The following is a 23,376-nucleotide window of genomic DNA, read 5'->3' on the forward strand; positions in this document are numbered from 1 at the left end:
CAGGGAGGGCTCTACGTCCTTCCTCCTGTAGGTCTCTAGTAGGTAACTATTTGACCACAGTTCACAGCCTGTCTCTTTGTCATACACACATCCCACTGCTTTCAAGGAAAGCAAATAATCCTCAGAGACAGTAAAGTCTAAATTCCACATCTTTTGGTTAAAATGGTAAATTGTATTTATTTTACTATAATAAAAATCATATTATATATACATATGTATACATATCCATTTATACAGTTATATACATACAGATACATGCATATATAAATGAAACACTAAAAAGCTACAAGCCAAATGTCAGCAGTGAATTGTGAAGTCTGAATTGTGAGATTATGAGATTTTTTACTTTCTTTTATTTGTTTTTGGCTTTGTAGGGTCTTTGTTGCTGCACGAGGCTTTCTCTAATTGCCCTGAGCGGGGGCTACTCTTTGTTGCAGTGTGCGGGCTTCTCATTGCGGTGGCTTCTCTTGTTGTGGAGCACGGGCTCTAGGCACGCGAGCTTCAGTAGTTGTGGCACACGGGCTTAGTTGCTCCGAGGCATGTGGGATCTTCCTGGACCAGGGCTTGAACCTGTGTCCACTGCATTGGCAGGTGGATTCTTAACCAGTGCACCACCAGGGAAGCCCGAACACATTACTTTTTCAGGGAAAAATAAGTGTGTTTCTTTAAATCCACTTGAGTTTGCTTGAACAGGCTCTTTGCTTTGGCCAAGGAGGAGGCAGGCCCTAGGGGCAGATGCACGTGTGTTCCAGCGCAGGAATTTCTCCTCTCCAGGCCTGCCCTCCACCTTTACAAGGCGATTTCAGGCTTGCAGAGCTCATGAAGAGTCTCTCGCTCACACATGGGCATTGTCAGAGGGCATGTACAAGGCCTCTTTGAATCTCATAGATGAATTTACAACCGTTTCATGAGGGATTCCTCCCGATGGCCCCAGAAACTATGTTGGGACTGTTCTGCCTGACTTACAGCCAAGAGTCATGTCAAGGCTGCGTGTGGCAGCAGCACAGTGCGGTGGGAAAAGTGACACAGACGAGTCAGCCGTGGAATTCTGCAGTGTGACCATCAGCCCAACACTCCCCCTCTCTGGCCCTTCCTTCTTTCATTGCTAAGATGAGGGGATCATTAATTCCATTAAAGGCAGTATAATTGTTTCCTGAAATCGGACCCACAATGGATTTTGAGTTTTGCATCATTTGCAAAGCAGTTTCTGTTTCTTTCTTCTGCTTCTACTGATGCAGAGACCTGAGGCCCACTACAATGCCTTGTCTAAAAGCAGAACCACTAAACCTTGGTGACACAAAGAAATTGCCGCAGAAACTTTGAAATTTAAGAACTTTCTGTTTTGCTTTGTTGTTTGTTGTTTTGACTTTTTACTTTGAGCCAGGTCAAATTTTTAGCCTTGATGTATTTCCCTCACTGACCTTTGAAGAGAGAAGGGAGGTCCCCAGAGGCCAAGGTGGGGAGGGCGATAGGCAGACAGGATGGCAGGGAGCACCGCTTAGAGTTCTGTTAAAGAACAAAATTCACCTGAGTGAATTTGAAGATCAATTGGCTTTATTCAGCAATTCACAAATCGGACAGCATCCCATCTAGCAAGCAGAGAGCAGCTCCAAGGAACTGTACAAAATGGAAGGTTTTGAAAGGCAGAGAAGGGGTGGGACAAAGAAGTCATCAACAAAATAAGGGGTTATTTCAGACAAAGGTCACCTTCCTTTTGGGGAAGGCAGGGGTCTATGTGGCAGACTACCTCACTAGTGCTGGCCAGGAAATTCCAGACTGACTGGTTAAAGTCACTTTCATGGGATGGGCTAAAACTGCAATTTGGTTACGTATTAAGTCTTGGTTTACTGATGTGGGGCATAGCACACGTGACTTCATTTTGGGCCTGTTGTTTCTTTGTTTAACAGTTCTATTTGAGTAGAATAGGCATGGCAAGAATAAACACAAAATGTTAACAGAGGGCTTCCCCGGTGGCGCAGTGGTTGAGAGTCTGCCTGCCGATGCAGGGGACACGGGTTCGTGCCCCGGTCCGAGAAGATCCCACATGCTGCGGAGCGGCTGGGCCCGCGAGCCATGGCCGCTGAGCCTGCGCGTCCGGAGCCTGTGCTCCGCAACGGGAGAGGCCACAGCGGTGAGAGGCCCGTGTACCGCAAAAAAAAAAAAAAAAAAATGTTAACAGGGGTTTTCTCCCAGGAGAATTATGGAATTTAATTTCTCCAGATTATTGACAGTGAGCATATATTACAGTTTTATTTTATATTGTATTTCAATAAAAATCAATCCGTGTAAAGATTCCTAGATACTGTGAGACTCATTAAAATCATTTTGTAGTATTTTTTTCTGCAAACAAAAGACCTTTTTTAATTAAGAAAAACATCATTTAAAATTGCAAATGCTTTTCTTTTTTTAATGAAAAAACAATTAGCCATGACTTTTTTCCAGTGAATAAAAATTTCCCTAACAGGCTTGCTCTAAATGTTAAATTTAAAAAATTTCAGTATTGTAGTGCTACCTCCATACACAATAGCTAGCATGATTAAAAGTTAAAAGCTTTCTTGAAACACAGAAAATCATTATAATGAATAATGCAAGTTAAAAAATTTTTTAATTCAGTGTTTTCCTCAAAGTAGCTTCATATTTTAAGTACTCATTAGAAAAACGAAGCTGCAAAGTAATTTGTAAAATGAGACCACTACACATCTATCAGAATGACTAAAAATAAAAAATTATGACAACACCAAATGCTGGTGAGGATGCAGAGAAACCTGATTCCGCATACACTGCTGGTGAGAACGCACAATGGTACAACCACTCTGGAAAATAGCTTCTTCACAAACTAAACATGCACTTATAATATGACCCAGAAATTGCACTCCTGGGCATTTTTTTCCCAGAGAAATGAAGCCTTGTGCTCACACAAAAAACCTGTATATGGATGTTTATAGCAGGGGTTGTAACAACCCCAAACTGGAAACAGCCCGGATGTCCTTCAACAGGTGAATGGTTAAGTGAACTACAGTACATCCATATCATGGAATCCTAGTTAGCAATAAAAACGACTGAAGTTTTGATATATGTAAAAACTTGGACCAATGTCCACTTTCCTCATTTGTAACAGGGAGGAGGTTGTCATAACAGCCTTCCTGTTTGGGAATTCAAGATACAGATGAGCAGAGTGGGGCAGGATGAGAGCATGTTTGAAAGAGCTTAGGGATTTTATTTTATTTTTTAGAACTTTTAGAGATTCAAAATAATCAGAAGGAAGTGGCTTGATGAAGGCCAACTGTCATGCTTCATGGGAGCCCATTTTGGAAGCTGGGAACCCAGGAGAAGGGGAGTTTAGGGTAGGTGCATTCTGTTGGCACAAGACGAAGTCTGCTCAGCTGTAGTGAACTTTAAGGTTGTTGCTTTCTCACACTGAGATGGGACAGGGTGGATTTGAGGCCTAAACTGAAAGGATTCTGTGTTCCCAGGAACATAAGGAAATATCTTGTTCTGATACACAAAATTAAGGGTTCATCAGTCAAGGCAACTAAAGAACTGGAGAGAGCCACATTGCCTCCTGAACACTGGGAGCAATGGGAAGTCCGGTGTCAGAGCACATTCATCTGGTGTAACAGTATTTGTCACGTGATTCTCAAGCACGACCAGTGTCTGCACTGTGTTCAGGCTAGGAAGTGAAGTACGCAGTTCAGAGCCCACGAAAATCTCCACAAGCTCAGTTGCTGCACGTAATGCACAAAGGCGGGATTTTACATCCGGGACAGGAACCCCGCTAAAACCGGAAGCACCCCTTGCTACGGGGTCTGATGGGGGCATATGTAGTGTCTCCCAACAGCCAATCCTAGTGCCAGGAGTGTTTAGGAGGCGTAGCCGTGGAGAGACAGTGGCCAATGGCAGAGAGGGCCGTTAATAGAGTGAGGGCAACCGCGGGTGAGGGGAAGAGAGTACAGCCGCCACGGGAGGCTGAGGAGCTCTAGCCAGTTGGGTGGTTAGACTGTTGACGCGAACTGTAGCGGTACTTCAGCCACCAAACTTCGATTCTCGCCTGCCCTTAAACATCATGGGAGATTCACAGAGTGAGCATCAGCGGATGTTACGACGCCACAAGCGCGAGAAGGCAGAGCTGCAGGCCCACATTCAGAGCATGAAGAGCTCGGTCCCCAAGAGCGACGAGAAGAGAAGAAAGCAGTTGCTCCTCGATATGGCCCGCCTCGAGGCCGAGATGGAGCAGAAGCACCAGCAGGAGCTGCAGAAGTTCCAGGAGAGTTTCCCTGATAACAGCAACGTCGATTCAGTCACTGAAGATCTGGGCAAGCTGGATCTCGAGGACAAGGCTCCTCACCTCTCGAGGGCACGGAGAAGGCGCGAAAGAAAGGTGGCCCTCGAGAGAGAAAGGCAGGAGAGGATGGCCAAGGCTGAGATGGAGCATCTGGCCAGCTTCCGCCATGACGAGGAAATGAAGCTCGACGCCATCCTGTGGGCCAGGAATCTGGAGATGAAGGATATCCCGGCCGGCGGCCACTGCATGTACCGCGCCATCCAAGACCAGCTGGTGTCCTCCGTGACCGTGGAGAGCCTGTGGAGGCGCACCGCCGAGTACATGTGGAAGCATGTCGAGGACTTCCTGCCCTTCTGCAGCGACCCCGTAACGGGCGACGCCTGCAGCCGCGACGACTTCTTGAGCTACTGCGACGACATCGTGTTCAGCGCGTCGTGTGGAGGCCAGCTCGAGCTGAGGGCCCTGTCGCACGTCCTGCAGACCCCCATCGAGGTGATCCAGGCCAACTCGCCCGCCGTCGTCTTCGGAGAGGAGTACACCAAGAAGCCGCTCACCCTGGTCTACAGGAGCTACTCCATGTACGGGGAGCACTACAACTCGGTGAAGCCGCTCGACGCCGGCTCCGTCAGGTGCCCCGCCTGCCGTCTCTTGTAGGCCCGCTGCCGCCATCACCGTGGCGGCTGCCGTTGGAGCCGAAGCTGCCGCCGCCGCGTCTCCTCAGCAGGCTCCGCTTTTTTCCTTCGGTTTTCTCAGGGTTTTGTTGATTCATTTTACTCAGAGTTCACCCCCTCTCTCCACCCCCGCCCCCCCTTCTTCCTCCCTCGCTCTTCTATCCTCCTCGACCGTCCCTGGGTTGCTTCTTTCACGGGGTTAGGGGGACCGGAGGCCGGTGACCAGGAAGACATCTGCACCGTCCTACCCTATTGGAGTGACTATGCCAAGTTCCCACCTTTCTTGCTCCGCGGCATGTGGGGTGGGGTCTTCCCCGACCGGGGCTCGAACCCGTGTCCCCAGGATTCTTAACCACTGAGCCACCAGGGAAGCCCTAGTATTTTGTTTTGTTTTTTCATAAAACCTTGTATGGTTGCAAATTAAGTACAGTTGTTTAGATGTTTTCGGAATTCTAAATAACGTTTGTTAACTTTAGAAGTTAAATGTAAGCGTTAAATGTAGAAAGTAGATTTACCTAAACTGATAGGCTAGATAAGGCTTGCTCTAAGATGTGAAAGATCTCAATTGAATTTCCTTTATTAAATATAAGAAAGGACATGACTTTATTCAAGTAGTTGATTCATTTCATTATATCTGCAATTGATGTGAAGTAAGAAGAGACAAACTGATAGGTAGTTTAACTTACTGTGAGGGGTGACGTCAACTAGTAAGTTTCCTTTATTCTCAGACGTAAAAGGGTATAACTTTGTTGAAGCACTTGGTCCACTTTGTTCTATCTACAACTGGTATGAGTGTGAAAGATCTGAACTTAGTCGTTTTCCTTAATTCTTAGAGATAAAAAGTATTTAAAGAGAGATTTTAAAAAGTATTAAAGTAGTTGATTCATTTTGTTATATCTGCAACTGCTATGAAGCACAAAAAAAATGAGCAATATACTTTTGCTGATATTTGAGACTTGTTGATATCTTGAATTTGCCCAAAAAAAGTAAAAGTGAAATGATTTGCAGTAAACAATTAAAAAAATTTAACCTTTAGGTCCTGTATTTCAGTGAGATTACTTAAATTCATTTAAAAATTCTTCGTACCCACCAAATGTTCTAAACTAAAACATACGAAGGGGAAAAGGCGAACAGTAGTTTGTTTAAAGAATAAAAGCAGTTTAAAAAAATACCTGGTTTTCTATTTTTGTATAGCTGACTGAGTTCATATAGAGTTTGTATCCCAGGATCGACTTCAGCAAAGGAATCCTGGAGGGTTAGGGAGCAGGAGTGAAGGGGGAGGACAGAGTGACAGATGAGGCTTTTGGAAGGAGGAATGGGCCTGCAGTCCTGATGGTGGTCTGGAGTGGAATATCTCCCAGGGAAGGATATAGGGAGAAATAAGATAGTTGAAGCTATCCTGAGTTGATGTTTCACTCAGTGAACACATCATGAAATGGCTCCAGTTAAGGATGTTCTCATTGCTATGCATGACAAAGGATTCTCACTTTCAAAAACTTGCCAGTCCAGGGCTAGTTGCAGGAGGGAAAGAAGTGCCACTGTTTTTTTCTTTTTTTTTTTTTTGAAGGCAGGGTGTGTGTTGGGGGGAATCTCTTTTCAAAATACAAATATAGAAATCCTGCCAGATAGCTCACTGTGTAAATGTGTGCATCAGATACATTTTCAGATAGCCAGCTGGCTGAGAAGAGGAAGTCCCTGAGAAGACTAGGTATTTGGCCGCATTGTGAGAAGAGCGCCTTTTATAGGGATGAGAATGCTGGCTGGGGAAGGAAGAATAGGCCAGGAAGGGAGGCATAATCTATAGAAGGGGGCCTGGCTGGGAAAAAGGGTGAAAACTGGGGAAGGGGTCAGTCTAGGAGGATGAATGGGCCGTGGCAGGGGAAAGGGGACGAGGCAGAAGAAGGGGAGACGGCTAGGTAAGGACACCTGTGTGGACTGGGGCACAGGGTGAAGAAGGAGGCCAGGCTAGGAAGGGGATAATGGAGTGGGGGCTGCTTAGGGAAGGAGGACTCGGCTGGTCAAGGGAAAGAGGCTTAGTTGAGTTAGGAGGCAAAGGATGAGAGAGGAATCCTTGAGTGTTAAAGGGGAAAAGTCCTGGGGAATGGCACCTGACCAGGGAAAGAGATCTGGCTGGGAAAGTAGGCTTAAGCTGGGGAAGAGGGTGAGGCTGGGGAAGGGGCCTGGATGTGGGAAGGGGCCTGTCTTGGAAAAGGAGCACAGACTTGATAGGGTGGCACAAGCTGAGGATGGGAGACTGGCTGGGCTGGGGGAGATTGGGGGGTGAAAATATCCTGGCAGGGAAAGGTGGCCTGCCTGGGGAGGGGCTCTGGCAGGGGAATGGGGCCTGGGAAGGAGGCACAGGCAAGGAAAGGAAGCTGGTGTCGGGAGAGGTTCGAATGCTGAGACCGACATAGGCTGGGCATGGGATAATAGGTGTGTTGATGGACCTGGCTGGAAGAGGGGGATTAGCAAGTGGGGAGGGCCTGCAAGGGCAGGGATCCTGCCTGGGAAGGAAGGCGTGTGTCCTGGCTGAGGGAGGGCACATGGTTGAGGAAAGGGACCTAGCTGGGGGCACAGGCTAGGGATGGGGAGAAGGTCTGGCTGAGGAGGGGGAATAAGCTAGGGAAGGGGTTTGGTTGAGGAAGGGGTATACCGGTTGAGGAAAGGTACCTTACTGGGAAGGAGGCCCGCCTAGGGAAATGAGCTTAGACTGGGGGAGAGGCTGTTAGGTCCCTGGGTGAAGAGAGCCTGGCTGTGGGGAGGAGTCTGGCTGGGAAAGACTTCCCAGCTGGGGGCATGTGTGTGTGAAGGGGTCCAGGCAGGGAAATGTCACATGGTTGGGGAGGGGACTTTACTGGTGATGGAGAGCTGAGAGAGGAGGATGCTTGGCCAGGGAAGGAGGCCTTTTTTTTTTTTTTTCTGGGGGTGGCAGAAGTGTGTTTGTTCTGGGTCCACCCACCGAGCCAATTAGGGTGCTGGGGACGCGAAGCGGATGTAAAGGGTGGGCCGAGACCGTCCCGGGGACGGCCTAGGCCTCCACGGCCCGGCCGTTGATGACGCGGATGTGGCGGATGATGTCGTGGATGACTTCTGACGTGGTGCCCTGGCCCCCGATGTCTGGGGTGTGCATATTTTCATTGTCCATGGATGCCAAGACGGCCTTGCGGATGGAGGTGGCGTAGGAGTGGAGCTTGAGGTGGTCGAGCATCATGCGACTTGGCACTGGCTATGAAAGGCCAGTGAAGGGGGAACTCCTTGGCAAAGTGGTCCAGCTGAAAAGGGAAAAGGCTGGGCACAAGCACCTGGCTATGAGAAGGAGGCCCTTTCTGGAGAAGGGGTCCCGTGAGGGCAAGGGGACAAAGGGTTGAAAAGGGGCTTTGCCTGGGGAAGGGTAGCCTGGCTAAGGAGGCTGTCAACAGGGTCTCAGGTCGGGGAACAGGCCCTGGCTGGGTGAGGGGCCTGCGAGCAGAAGGGTCCTGCATGGGGAATAACACAGGCTGGGGTTGAGGCCTGCCTGGGGAGGGGAGGCTGGCAGCATAGGACGGTAAAGAGGCTGGGCTGTGGCCCAGGGTGGGAAAACTTCAGGCAAGTGGCTAGAGGCTGGAGAGTTGGACACAGGCTGGTAAGATGGCTGGTTTAGAAAGGGGGCCAATCCAAAGAAGGAGGCATAGGCTGAGGAAGAGGCTCTGGCTGGGGAAAGGGGCCTGGCCGGGCAAGGGGACATAGGCTGGGGAAGGAAAAGCAAGTTGGGTCAGGGAGCCTGGGCACGGGCTGGCGGGGGTGGGTGGGTAAGAAGCTGGGGCAGGGGCCGGGGCAGGGGCCTGGGTAGGGTTGCTGCAAAAGAGGAGACTGGCTGGGAACGTGACTCCGCTGGGGTGAGGGTCTAGGTGGGTATAGGGGAAGCCTGCCTAGGAGGGGAAGGGAACCAGGCTAGGGAGGTAGCCTTGGCCAGGGAAGGGGGCATAGGTAGCTGGGGAGGCAGGTCTAAACGGACAAAGAGAGCCCGGCTGAGAAGAGGGCCTGGCTGGCTTGGAAGCACAGGCAGGTTAAGGGCTTCTGATGGGGGATGGGCTTATCTGCTGGGGCAGGGTGCATAATGTGGGGAAATGGGACTACCTGGGGAAGGGGGCCTGGTTCCAAGGGGGTATAGACTGAGGAGCAGGGTTAGGGAAGTGAGGAAGAGGGAATAATAGGCTGGTGACAAGGACCAGGGGCCTGCTTGGTATAGGGTATGAATTGGTATAAGGTGAAAAAGGGATTCCTGGCTTTTGCATGGGGAAGGGCTAGGGAGTGGCACCTGGCTAGGGGAGGAGGCACTCGCTAGGGAAGTTATCTGCACATAAAGTTGGGAGGCGCTGGATGCAGAGGGGCCACTGTTGTGAAGGCAGGGTGCACTGGCCAAGGAAGGGGGCATGGCCGCGGAAGAGGGCATAGGTTGGTGAAGAGGGCACTGCCTGGATAATGTGGGCCTTGCTGGGAGTGGGGGGAGGGCCTGGTGCTGCCCACGGAATTCTGCCCAGCAGAAGGCAGCAAACAAACCAGCAGAGTCCCATTTTACAGGCTTCTTTCTCCCTAAATACAAGAGAAATCACTATTCTGTCTAGGGAACCCTTAAGATCTCACTGGGCCTGTCCCAACTTCCTCCACTGGGTTTGCCTTCAGCTGGAAGGATGGGGAAGAGTAAACCCAGGCCAGATTCCAACCAGGCCCAGAGCACAAGCCAAGAAGGGGCCTTCGCTGTGGGATCTGGCAGGACATGAGGGATTTGCGGTCTGTTCCATTTTGTAACAGTGACCACAGTCACTGAGGACAGTTGACTGTTCTGGGCAATTGTGTGTGCATAAGCCATGGGGTACTGTTCCCAAAGGGGTTCAATTCCAGAAGCAACTTTCATTCATTTACTTACCATTCTTCATTTACTCCTCATGATCATGCACTTTTGCCTTAGCAGCCAAAGACAAGGACACCTATCTGGATTTGAAGCCCCGCTCATATACCCACTTCCTAGCTTTGTGACTTGGATTAAGTCATCTAATCTTTCTGGGCTTCGGTTACCTCATCAGTAACATGGGACAGTTATTGCCCGTCTTAGAGGTATCTCTTGGGATGTTAGGTACATTAAATGAAAATATGTATAAAATGTGCAATAAATGTATCATTACCTAGGGGCCTAAGACTATAACACTATCAGCTGTGGCAGCAACCACCCCTTCATTCTGTCTACAGTAATTTTGGAGCCACTTGGCCTCTTCCCACAGGTCCTACAGTGGAAGCCAAAACTTCTTGGGCTGCAGCGTGAAAGCAAATCCCACTGGGGCTTAGCAGAGTGTCCTCTTGGGGACGGGGGGGCCTGTGTGCGGGGACTCCTCAGGCCAGTCAGTATCTTCCTTCCTTCCACCCTTTTTCTACACACACACATACACATGCGTATTTTAAAAAAACCAAATTGGTATCATTCTATTTGAACTACTTTTTTTTTTTAACTTAACAATACATTATAAGCATTTCCTTCTCTCCTTAGTCTTCAATACGATGATTTTAATGCCTGCATTCTAGCCTGTGAATGTGCCACAATTTATTTGTCCTATTCTATTGCTGGACATTTAGATTGCTTTCAATTTCTCACTGCTACAAATATGCGACTGTAATATCCTTGTAGCTGAGTCTTTGTCTATATTTCTGATTATTCCCCTTTGATAAGATTTCTAGAAGTGATCTAGGTCCAAAGGAGAGGCTTTCAATGCATACTGGTAAATTGCCCTCCAGAAGGAGTGAGCCAATGTACACTCTCAGGGTGTGAGAGTGTTATTTTCCCATATAGTTGCAAACACTGAAAATTATCATCTTTGCTCATTTGTTAGGTGAAAAATGCTGTATTAGTTGACCCTCTGTTGATTACTAGTAAGGTAGAATATTCCTCTAAGTATTTGTTAGCATGTCTATTTCATTCATGCTGGAACAAATAATTCTTAATTTATTGCCTGTTCCTGACATTTGCTTAATTTTTTATGGGTAAGTTTGTCTTCTTCTTACGGATTTGTAATAGGTCCTTCCACTTTTCATTCGGATATTTTTTAAAACTAGTTTTTCCCATACATTATTAGGCTCTCAGTGTTGTTTCTGACTTTTTGCGTGTGCTCAAGTTTAAAATTGTAAGGGAGTCTATCTATCGATCTTTTTCTTTATGGTTTCTGTCTTGGTATCTTGCTTAGAAAGGGCTTCCCCATCCCGAGGTTGCATCAATATTCGTATATACTTTCAAGTTTCTTATGCTTTCTCTTTATATTTAACACTATTTAACATATCCACCTGGAAATTACTTGGGTGGAGGACAAGGACATAAACTGATTTTCTCCAATTATGGTAATTAACCAGTTAGCCGAACACCACTTACTGAATAATCCACCATTTCACCACTGATTTCAAGTGCCACCTTCCACATATATGACATTCTTATGAGAGGGTAAATCTCGTTTCAGCCAGTCCCACAGAATAACTGCATTCCAGTGACCTCCATGTGAAACTGCCAGCTGTCCATTCATCCACTCACTCCATATTTACTGAAGAGAATGGTGATAAACAGTAGAGGTAGAGGTAGAGAGATAAAGATCCAGTCCCAGCGCTCACCATCTAGTAGAGATGGCAGATCGGAAAATAGACAGAAATAAACAGAAGGCAGCATGACCAGTGCTGTGATGAAAGGAAGCACAGAGGAAGGACACTTCATCAGACCTGGGGTGGCAGGGAGGCTTAGGAGGAGCTTGCAGAGGACACAGCCAGAGCAAAGGCAGGAGTGAAAGAACAGGGTGTCGGGACTTCCCTGGTGGCCCAGAGGTTGGGACTTTGCCTTCCAATGCAGGGGGTGAGGGTTCGATCCCTGGTCGGGAAGCTGGGATCCCACGTGCCTTGAGGCCAACAAACCAAAACACAAAACGGAAGCAGTGTTGTAACAAATTCAATAAAGACTTTAAAAAAAAATGGTCCACATTTAAAAAAAAAAAAAGAACATGGTGTGTCCGTGTTCAGTGGAGCTGGAGGGTAGAGGTGACAGGTGAGGGAGCTGTGGGAAAGAAGCTGCAGAGGGAGGCTGGCATGGTCTCCCAGCTTTAGTAACCATCGGTTTTACTCATAATATTACAAATTAAATAAATACACATTGAATGAGATACCATTTTTCATCAGTCAGATTAGCAAAGAAGTCAAGTTTGATAATATGCTGTGTTGATGGGAGAATGCAGAAACAGGCATTCTCAAACATACTGTTTCCCTTGTACATGACTAAAGAATATATTTTAAATGATACTATGGGTTGCTTTTGAGGAGGGGAACCAAGTTGCTGGGGGAAAAGGATGGGACGGAGCTTTGCACTGTGTAATCTCTTAAACGGCTGATATTTTGAACTATATGAGTTAATAAATAAATCTAAGCCTAACTAACTCACTAAATAAAACGCACATAGCTTTTGAACTGGCAGTCTATATCCAGGGATCTATACTACAGGTATACGTATTATACGGCAGTATATTTCAAGGCTATTCATTAGAGTGTTGTTTGTGCAAGTAAAACTCTAGATACAACCTAAATATCCTCAGTGAGGACTAGCTGAGTAAATTTTGCATCATCCATATGAATTGTTTCCTCTAGGGAGAGGGAAAGAAATGGGTGGGTGGGAGGAGGAAGGTGTTGAGCTTTTTCCTTTTAAACTATGTCCTTCGATAGAGTTGGATTTTTTTATTGCAAGGCTATATATCACCTCATTCTCTCTCCTGCCAGCCCCTGGCAACCAACATTCTACTCTCTGTCTCTCAATTTGACTACCCTATGTACCTCATATAAGTGGAATCATACAATATTTGTCCTTTTGTGACTGGCTTATTTCACATAGCATAATGTCTTCAAGCTTCATCCACGTTGTAGCAGGTGTCAGAATTTCCTTTTTAAAGCTGAATAATAGTCCATCGTGTGTATATACCACATTTTGTTTATCCATTATATCATTGAATTTTTAAGTAGAAATTTGTATCTATGTATCATCTAAAAACTAGAAAAAATGATTTCAAAACACTATTTCCTTCCTTCCTCTTCCTCTGGGATAATTTAAATATCATAGGAATTATCTGCTCCTTGAAAGTTTGAAATAGTCCATATACTTGTGAAATTGCGCCGGGGCCTTTTTTTGAAGTGAGACTCTTTGACAGTCAGGTAGAGTCCCTGGAAGAAAAGCTATGCTGTGTAAAACAACCATAATTTATCTAAAATAGATAGGGACAAAAATTAGACAACAAAGTCAGGAGGTAAAGAGTAAATGTGAAATTTTTCTTATCTCTCAGAGGGTGAATCAAAGATACCATTTCAGTTTTGAAGTTGAAAAATTGAGAATTGTAGGCTTAAGCGTGGGGCTTACCGTCATAAAAATAACCACCAGTAGAACTAAAAGCGAATTGCCTATGCTCCCATTTAGAAGATTTAAAAAAAAAGAATAAAGGAAAGAGAAAACCTAGCCCTTGGAGCAACAGATAGAAAACAAAGGAAAGAGAAATAGTGAACTGGCCTTTTGTCATGGGGTCGCGGAGGGCGAGGGAGGAGCCAGGTAGCTTGTGCCTTTTTTTCCTGGCGTCTTCATTTTTACTTTGGTTTAAATTATTTTGCATATGGAGATACCAAGGTTGTGCTCTGCGTCTGTGGCCTGTTCCTACTTGGAAAAAGAAGACATCTTCTTATCTCATTTTGATTCTGTTTTATTTCGGTGGGTATCTCCTAGGGGGATTATGCATATGCTCATTAACTCAGCCATCAAGTCCCAACTTGACTTTGAATAGGAAAAATGTGCCCCTTAAATATGTTTACTGCTCCTGAATTAATCTTGCCAAAACACTTTGTTAACCATTGACCTAGATGATCTCTGTAGGCCCTTCCAGCTCCCTCTGTGCCTGTTTTGGTTTCTCTGTCTCTCTATCTCTCTGTCTCTGTCTCTGTCCCTCTCCTTCACACACACACACACACACACACACACACACACACACACACACAGAAATCTAGGACCTGTCTCTGAACATTGTGTATGACCCCACAACACTACATGGCAGAAACAATAGGGAAGCAGTCTTGGTTTGGCGTAAGAAAGAAATGTTTTGATAATCAGAGCTATTCAAAGATATGAAAAACCATCTCACAAGGTGGCGAGTTCTCTGTTATTGGAGATGTGTAAGCCCAGGCTGGATAGCCACCACCTCAGAGGTTTTCAGGCCATTCAAGCGTCTAATGGGGATTTAGAAGAAATTTGAAAACAAAAGAGGTTTCTTTTACTTAGAGGTGGGGAGTGAGGCAGAAGAGAACCACAGAAGCCCCTGGGCATGGGGAAGGCCTGGGCTGGGAGCTGGGGGAGTACTAAAGGAGATTTGCCAGGCCTCTTTTACTCAGTTGAGTCCTCTTTCTAGAACCACAGAAATGTTCATCCCTCCCCCAGGGATGGCCCTGATGAGTCTTGAGTTTGGAAACAGAAGAGTATTGTGGAGCTGCAGGAATAGCCTAAGGTGGAGACACCACAACTGCAATGTTGACTCCAGCCCTTGTTCCGAAGTGCAAAACTACCGGTTGAGCGGGCTTGCAGAGTTGCCCAAGGGACCTGTTCTAATGAATAGCCTAGAAACACTGGAATACATTCTCAAGTGTGTAAATAGTGCTTCTGACATATCTGAGGGGGCTTGAAAACAGTTTAAGTATCCTAATCAGTTCAACCAAATACACTGAGTATCTCTACTAGCAGGCACTGCTGGCTGGGCAGGGGCCCAGGAAGGCCAGGGTAGGGGCCCCAAAATAATTAAGACTGAGTTTGTGCTCTCCATGGCAGCCTCACGGCCTCGGAGATGAGAAGCACACAAATCCAAGTGACTGCCAACCCAAGGCCCACCCTTAAGTGCTGTGGTCCAGTTAAGAAGATGAGGAAGTGAAGTGGGAATGCTCTGGGCCAGCTTGGAGTAGGGAGGAAGAGGGAACGGGAAGCTCGGAAAGTTCATCTCAGATTTAGGGGGGAAGCCCTCAAGGGAAGAGCGTCCCAGGCTGTGAGGACCCCAGGAGGCAAACACCAGAGGTGGCAGTGGGCGAGACACGAGTAAAGAAGGGTTGTTCGGGCTTCCCTGGTGGCGCAGTGGTTGAGAGTCTGCCTGCCGATGCAGGGGACACGGGTTCGTGCCCCGGTCTGGGAGGATCCCACATGCCGCGGAGCGGCTGGGCCTGTGGGCCATGGCCGCTGGGCCTGCGCGTCCGGAGCCTGTGCTCCGCAATGGGAGGGGCCACGGCAGTGAGAGGCCCGCGTACCACAAAAAAAAAAAAAAAAAAAAAAAAAAAAAGAAGGGTTGTTCGCATCTCCAGCGTCTGTTTCCCTCCATTACCACAAAAGCCTCCAATGTCCTTTTTGGGGGTGCGAACCCCTGTCACCCTCTTGGGGTGACAGCGGTTCACCTCCAGGACCCTCCCCTTTCAGGTCTGCCAATCAAAGCACCGATTCTTCCGGGCCACAGTGATTGGCTCAAGGTGAATCTATGGGTTGGGCCCGCCCAATCAGAGTGAAGCCCATGAGCACACGCGCTCTGTTGCTCCTTTGAACCTGTGAGAAACAAAATCCGGAGCCCCTGCCGTCTTGCATCTGTGGGAGCTGGCAGGGGAGGGACTGCAGTGACCAGGGTGGCCGAGGTGAATCCACCAAGGTTCATCACCAAATTGAGTCACCTCCTAGGAAGAGGCTAATAATAAGGCTTTCCTGGAATTGGAGGTGAGTTCAAAGTTCTTGGAAAATCACGTCAGAATTTTGTTTGAAACAAAAGCGGAAGGAAATGGGCAGCGGCAGCGGTGTTTTCCCATGTCCACGAAGCCGCTTTATCTGGGCTTCTCAGCTACCTTGAAACCAAGAACGGGCTACTCGGGGTATTCTAGCCCCTGGGGAGTGGGCTCTCTAAGGAGTAAGTGAGAACTCGGGGGCCTGTGGCAGTCTGATGTGAATGAGTGTTTGTCCATTCCCAGGAATGCAAGCATCCCTGAGGGGTCCTGGGAGTAACCGGGTTCTGATCCCAGTCATGAGTTTGTGATCATGAGCTGCCTTCCCGTAGGGCCCAGATTCAGTGACCAGCCACATCGGAGAAGAGAGACTATTTCTGCCACTTGCTCCATCCTTTGTGGAAAAAAGTCTTCTGTACTCTAGAGGCAATAGAATCCGTTAAAAGTTTGTTTTTCAGAAGGAATGAGACATCAGAGCTATGCTTTAGACATAAGGAATCTTAGGGGAAAGAATGGATTGCAAGGAGAGAGATTGGAGGCAAGAAGCTGATTTGAGAGGCTGTCTTTTCATCCATGACAGACGAGGCTGACCTGGCCTGGGGCTGTGGCAGCAGGGAGAGAACAGGGGACCAAAGTGATGGACACTGGGAGTAGAATTAACATTTGTTTTATGTGGCGGGTAAAGACAAAGACAGGATCAGAGGTGATTCCCTGGTTTCTGGCTGGAGTAACTCAGGAAAAGGTCCACTGAGATAGGCCCTTAAAAATCCCTTCAGTTACCAATCAAGTAGAGTGTCCCCAGTTTCACGTATACAACCTTTGTACACTAAAGCTTTTTGTACCTCTGAGCCAAACTGAAAGGAGCATGTGAGTGAGCACAGACTATCTTAGAAAGGATACACAAGAAACTCAAGGAGTCCAACTCAGCAGCTGAGAATAGGGTGTAAAAGCACTGATGATTCAAAATAGAAATAGAGTTTAAAATTTTAACTATATAATCAAATTTTAAGAATAAAAGCAGTTCAGGATTTCCCGGGTCGTCCAGTGGTCAGGACTCCACGCTTTCACTGCCAAGGGCCCGAGTTCAATCCCTGGTCAGGGAACTAAGATCCCACAAGCCACATGGCATAGCCAAATAAATAAATAAATAAAAGCAGTAGCAAGACAAGAGTGTGTCAGCCATCAGTAGTCACGAAGCTCAGATTTTTTCAGTTGATAATAATAAGACAGGAGCTTCAGCAGGACAATGCAGGGAGGGCTCTACATCCTTCCTCCTGTAGTTCTCTAGTAGGTAACTATTTGACCACAGTTCACAGCCTGTCTCTTTGTCATACACACATCCCACTGCTTTCAAGGAAAGCAAATAATCCTCAGAGACAGTAAAGTCTAAATTCCACATCTTTTGGTTAAAATGGTAAATTGTATTTATTTTACTATAATAAAAATCATATTATATATACATATGTATACATATCCATTTATACAGTTATATACATACAGATACATGCATATATAAATGAAACACTAAAAAGCTACAAGCCAAATGTCAGCAGTGAATTGTGAAGTCTGAATTGTGAGATTATGAGATTTTTACTTTCTTTTATTTGTTTTTGGCTTTGTAGGGTCTTTGTTGCTGCACGAGGCTTTCTCTAATTGCCCTGAGCGGGGGCTACTCTTTGTTGCAGTGTGCGGGCTTCTCATTGCGGTGGCTTCTCTTGTTGTGGAGCACGGGCTCTAGGCACGCGAGCTTCAGTAGTTGTGGCACACGGGCTTAGTTGCTCCGAGGCATGTGGGATCTTCCTGGACCAGGGCTTGAACCTGTGTCCACTGCATTGGCAGGTGGATTCTTAACCAGTGCACCACCAGGGAAGCCCGAACACATTACTTTTTCAGGGAAAAATAAGTGTGTTTCTTTAAATCCACTTGAGTTTGCTTGAACAGGCTCTTTGCTTTGGCCAAGGAGGAGGCAGGCCCTAGGGGCAGATGCACGTGTGTTCCAGCGCAGGAATTTCTCCTCTCCAGGCCTGCCCTCCACCTTTACAAGGCGATTTCAGGCTTGCAGAGCTCATGAAGAGTCTCTCGCTCACACATGGGCATTGTCAGAGGGCATGTACAAGGCCTCTTTGAATCTCATAGATGAATTTACAACCGTTTCATGAGGGATTCCTCCCGATGGCCCCAGAAACTATGTTGGGACTGTTCTGCCTGACTTACAGCCAAGAGTCATGTCAAGGCTGCGTGTGGCAGCAGCACAGTGCGGTGGGAAAAGTGACACAGACGAGTCAGCCGTGGAATTCTGCAGTGTGACCATCAGCCCAACACTCCCCCTCTCTGGCCCTTCCTTCCTTCATTGCTAAGATGAGGGGATCATTAATTCCATTAAAAGCAGTATAATTGTTTCCTGAAATCGGACCCACAATGGATTTTGAGTTTTGCATCATTTGCAAAGCAGTTTCTGTTTCTTTCTTCTGCTTCTACTGATGCAGAGACCTGAGGCCCACTACAATGCCTTGTCTAAAAGCAGAACCACTAAACCTTGGTGACACAAAGAAATTGCCGCAGAAACTTTGAAATTTAAGAACTTTCTGTTTTGCTTTGTTGTTTGTTGTTTTGACTTTTTACTTTGAGCCAGGTCAAATTTTTAGCCTTGATGTATTTCCCTCACTGACCTTTGAAGAGAGAAGGGAGGTCCCCAGAGGCCAAGGTGGGGAGGGCGATAGGCAGACAGGATGGCAGGGAGCACCGCTTAGAGTTCTGTTAACGAACAAAATTCACCTGAGTGAATTTGAAGATCAATTGGCTTTATTCAGCAATTCACAAATCGGACAGCATCCCATCTAGCAAGCAGAGAGCAGCTCCAAGGAACTGTACAAAATGGAAGGTTTTGAAAGGCAGAGAAGGGGTGGGACAAAGAAGTCATCAACAAAATAAGGGGTTATTTCAGACAAAGGTCACCTTCCTTTTGGGGAAGGCAGGGGTCTATGTGGCAGACTACCTCACTAGTGCTGGCCAGGAAATTCCAGACTGACTGGTTAAAGTCACTTTCATGGGATGGGCTAAAACTGCAATTTGGTTACGTATTAAGTCTTGGTTTACTGATGTGGGGCATAGCACACGTGACTTCATTTTGGGCCTGTTGTTTCTTTGTTTAACAGTTCTATTTGAGTAGAATAGGCATGGCAAGAATAAACACAAAATGTTAACAGAGGGCTTCCCCGGTGGCGCAGTGGTTGAGAGTCTGCCTGCCGATGCAGGGGACACGGGTTCGTGCCCCGGTCCGAGAAGATCCCACATGCCGCGGAGCGGCTGGGCCCGCGAGCCATGGCCGCTGAGCCTGCGCGTCCAGAGCCTGTGCTCCGCAACGGGAGAGGCCACAGCGGGGAGAGGCCCGTGTACCGCAAAAAAAAAAAAAAAAAAATGTTAACAGGGGTTTTCTCCCAGGAGAATTATGGAATTTAATTTCTCCAGATTATTGACAGTGAGCATATATTACAGTTTTATTTTATATTGTATTTCAATAAAAATCAATCAGTGTAAAGATTCCTAGATACTGTGAGACTCATTAAAATCATTTTGTAGTATTTTTTTCTGCAAACAAAAGACCTTTTTTAATTAAGAAAAACATCATTTAAAATTGCAAATGCTTTTCTTTTTTTAATGAAAAAACAATTAGCCATGACTTTTTTCCAGTGAATAAAAATTTCCCTAACAGGCTTGCTCTAAATGTTAAATTTTAAAAATTTCAGTATTGTAGTGCTACCTCCATACACAATAGCTAGCATGATTAAAAGTTAAAAGCTTTCTTGAAACACAGAAAATCATTATAATGAATAATGCAAGTTAAAAAATTTTTTAATTCAGTGTTTTCCTCAAAGTAGCTTCATATTTTAAGTACTCATTAGAAAAACGAAGCTGCAAAGTAATTTGTAAAATGAGACCACTACACATCTATCAGAATGACTAAAAATAAAAAATTATGACACCACCAAATGCTGGTGAGGATGCAGAGAAACCTGATTCCGCATACACTGCTGGTGAGAACGCACAATGGTACAACCACTCTGGAAAATAGCTTCTTCACAAACTAAACATACACTTATAATATGACCCAGAAATTGCACTCCTGGGCATTTTTTTCCCAGAGAAATGAAGCCTTGTGCTCACACAAAAAACCTGTATATGGATGTTTATAGCAGGGGTTGTAACAACCCCAAACTGGAAACAGCCCGGATGTCCTTCAACAGGTGAATGGTTAAGTGAACTACAGTACATCCATATCATGGAATCCTAGTTAGCAATAAAAACGACTGAAGTTTTGATATATGTAAAAACTTGGACCAATGTCCACTTTCCTCATTTGTAACAGGGAGGAGGTTGTCATAACAGCCTTCCTGTTTGGGAATTCAAGATACAGATGAGCAGAGTGGGGCAGGATGAGAGCATGTTTGAAAGAGCTTAGGGATTTTATTTTATTTTTTAGAACTTTTAGAGATTCAAAATAATCAGAAGGAAGTGGCTTGATGAAGGCCAACTGTCATGCTTCATGGGAGCCCATTTTGGAAGCTGGGAACCCAGGAGAAGGGGAGTTTAGGGTAGGTGCATTCTGTTGGCACAAGACGAAGTCTGCTCAGCTGTAGTGAACTTTAAGGTTGTTGCTTTCTCACACTGAGATGGGACAGGGTGGATTTGAGGCCTAAACTGAAAGGATTCTGTGTTCCCAGGAACATAAGGAAATATCTTGTTCTGATACACAAAATTAAGGGTTCATCAGTCAAGGCAACTAAAGAACTGGAGAGAGCCACATTGCCTCCTGAACACTGGGAGCAATGGGAAGTCCGGTGTCAGAGCACATTCATCTGGTGTAACAGTATTTGTCACGTGATTCTCAAGCACGACCAGTGTCTGCACTGTGTTCAGGCTAGGAAGTGAAGTACGCAGTTCAGAGCCCACGAAAATCTCCACAAGCTCAGTTGCTGCACGTAATGCACAAAGGCGGGATTTTACATCCGGGACAGGAACCCCGCTAAAACCGGAAGCACCCCTTGCTACGGGGTCTGATGGGGGCATATGTAGTGTCTCCCAACAGCCAATCCTAGTGCCAGGAGTGTTTAGGAGGCGTAGCCGTGGAGAGACAGTGGCCAATGGCAGAGAGGGCCGTTAATAGAGTGAGGGCAACCGCGGGTGAGGGGAAGAGAGTACAGCCGCCACGGGAGGCTGAGGAGCTCTAGCCAGTTGGGTGGTTAGACTGTTGACGCGAACTGTAGCGGTACTTCAGCCACCAAACTTCGATTCTCGCCTGCCCTTAAACATCATGGGAGATTCACAGAGTGAGCATCAGCGGATGTTACGACGCCACAAGCGCGAGAAGGCAGAGCTGCAGGCCCACATTCAGAGCATGAAGAGCTCGGTCCCCAAGAGCGACGAGAAGAGAAGAAAGCAGTTGCTCCTCGATATGGCCCGCCTCGAGGCCGAGATGGAGCAGAAGCACCAGCAGGAGCTGCAGAAGTTCCAGGAGAGTTTCCCTGATAACAGCAACGTCGATTCAGTCACTGAAGATCTGGGCAAGCTGGATCTCGAGGACAAGGCTCCTCACCTCTCGAGGGCACGGAGAAGGCGCGAAAGAAAGGTGGCCCTCGAGAGAGAAAGGCAGGAGAGGATGGCCAAGGCTGAGATGGAGCATCTGGCCAGCTTCCGCCATGACGAGGAAATGAAGCTCGACGCCATCCTGTGGGCCAGGAATCTGGAGATGAAGGATATCCCGGCCGGCGGCCACTGCATGTACCGCGCCATCCAAGACCAGCTGGTGTCCTCCGTGACCGTGGAGAGCCTGTGGAGGCGCACCGCCGAGTACATGTGGAAGCATGTCGAGGACTTCCTGCCCTTCTGCAGCGACCCCGTAACGGGCGACGCCTGCAGCCGCGACGACTTCTTGAGCTACTGCGACGACATCGTGTTCAGCGCGTCGTGTGGAGGCCAGCTCGAGCTGAGGGCCCTGTCGCACGTCCTGCAGACCCCCATCGAGGTGATCCAGGCCAACTCGCCCGCCGTCGTCTTCGGAGAGGAGTACACCAAGAAGCCGCTCACCCTGGTCTACAGGAGCTACTCCATGTACGGGGAGCACTACAACTCGGTGAAGCCGCTCGACGCCGGCTCCGTCAGGTGCCCCGCCTGCCGTCTCTTGTAGGCCCGCTGCCGCCATCACCGTGGCGGCTGCCGTTGGAGCCGAAGCTGCCGCCGCCGCGTCTCCTCAGCAGGCTCCGCTTTTTTCCTTCGGTTTTCTCAGGGTTTTGTTGATTCATTTTACTCAGAGTTCACCCCCTCTCTCCACCCCCGCCCCCCCTCCTTCCTCCCTCGCTCTTCTATCCTCCTCGACCGTCCCTGGGTTGCTTCTTTCACGGGGTTAGGGGGACCGGAGGCCGGTGACCAGGAAGACATCTGCACCGTCCTACCCTATTGGAGTGACTATGCCAAGTTCCCACCTTTCTTGCTCCGCGGCATGTGGGGTGGGGTCTTCCCCGACCGGGGCTCGAACCCGTGTCCCCAGGATTCTTAACCACTGAGCCACCAGGGAAGCCCTAGTATTTTGTTTTGTTTTTTCATAAAACCTTGTATGGTTGCAAATTAAGTACAGTTGTTTAGATGTTTTCGGAATTCTAAATAACGTTTGTTAACTTTAGAAGTTAAATGTAAGCGTTAAATGTAGAAAGTAGATTTACCTAAACTGATAGGCTAGATAAGGCTTGCTCTAAGATGTGAAAGATCTCAATTGAATTTCCTTTATTAAATATAAGAAAGGACATGACTTTATTCAAGTAGTTGATTCATTTCATTATATCTGCAATTGATGTGAAGTAAGAAGAGACAAACTGATAGGTAGTTTAACTTACTGTGAGGGGTGACGTCAACTAGTAAGTTTCCTTTATTCTCAGACGTAAAAGGGTATAACTTTGTTGAAGCACTTGGTCCACTTTGTTCTATCTACAACTGGTATGAGTGTGAAAGATCTGAACTTAGTCGTTTTCCTTAATTCTTAGAGATAAAAAGTATTTAAAGAGAGATTTTAAAAAGTATTAAAGTAGTTGATTCATTTTGTTATATCTGCAACTGCTATGAAGCACAAAAAAAATGAGCAATATACTTTTGCTGATATTTGAGACTTGTTGATATCTTGAATTTGCCCAAAAAAAGTAAAAGTGAAATGATTTGCAGTAAACAATTAAAAAAATTTAACCTTTAGGTCCTGTATTTCAGTGAGATTACTTAAATTCATTTAAAAATTCTTCGTACCCACCAAATGTTCTAAACTAAAACATACGAAGGGGAAAAGGCGAACAGTAGTTTGTTTAAAGAATAAAAGCAGTTTAAAAAAATACCTGGTTTTCTATTTTTGTATAGCTGACTGAGTTCATATAGAGTTTGTATCCCAGGATCGACTTCAGCAAAGGAATCCTGGAGGGTTAGGGAGCAGGAGTGAAGGGGGAGGACAGAGTGACAGATGAGGCTTTTGGAAGGAGGAATGGGCCTGCAGTCCTGATGGTGGTCTGGAGTGGAATATCTCCCAGGGAAGGATATAGGGAGAAATAAGATAGTTGAAGCTATCCTGAGTTGATGTTTCACTCAGTGAACACATCATGAAATGGCTCCAGTTAA

At 46.8% G+C, this 23,376-nt stretch overlaps 2 protein-coding genes across 2 annotated transcripts; both read left to right on the forward strand.

Moving 5' to 3' along the window:
• Positions 1–4,063: 4,063 nt before the first annotated feature.
• Positions 4,064–4,936, forward strand: LOC307069682 (OTU domain-containing protein 6A-like; the record flags this gene model as incomplete). The annotated part of the gene is made up of 1 exon (XM_079728035.1): positions 4,064–4,936. One exon carries the CDS (start codon positions 4,064–4,066, stop codon positions 4,934–4,936), a length of 873 nt encoding a protein of 290 aa, XP_079584161.1.
• A 16,101-nt stretch (positions 4,937–21,037) lies between these two features.
• LOC307069683 (OTU domain-containing protein 6A-like) lies at positions 21,038–21,910 on the forward strand (the record flags this gene model as incomplete). The annotated part of the gene is made up of 1 exon (XM_079728036.1): positions 21,038–21,910. The coding sequence occupies one exon, from the start codon at positions 21,038–21,040 to the stop codon at positions 21,908–21,910; it is 873 nt and encodes a 290-aa protein (XP_079584162.1).
• Between the last annotated feature and the right edge of the window lie 1,466 nt (positions 21,911–23,376).

The sequence above is a fragment of the Hyperoodon ampullatus genome (assembly GCF_949752795.1).
Source record: "Hyperoodon ampullatus genome assembly, chromosome: X".
NCBI lineage: Eukaryota > Metazoa > Chordata > Mammalia > Artiodactyla > Ziphiidae > Hyperoodon > Hyperoodon ampullatus.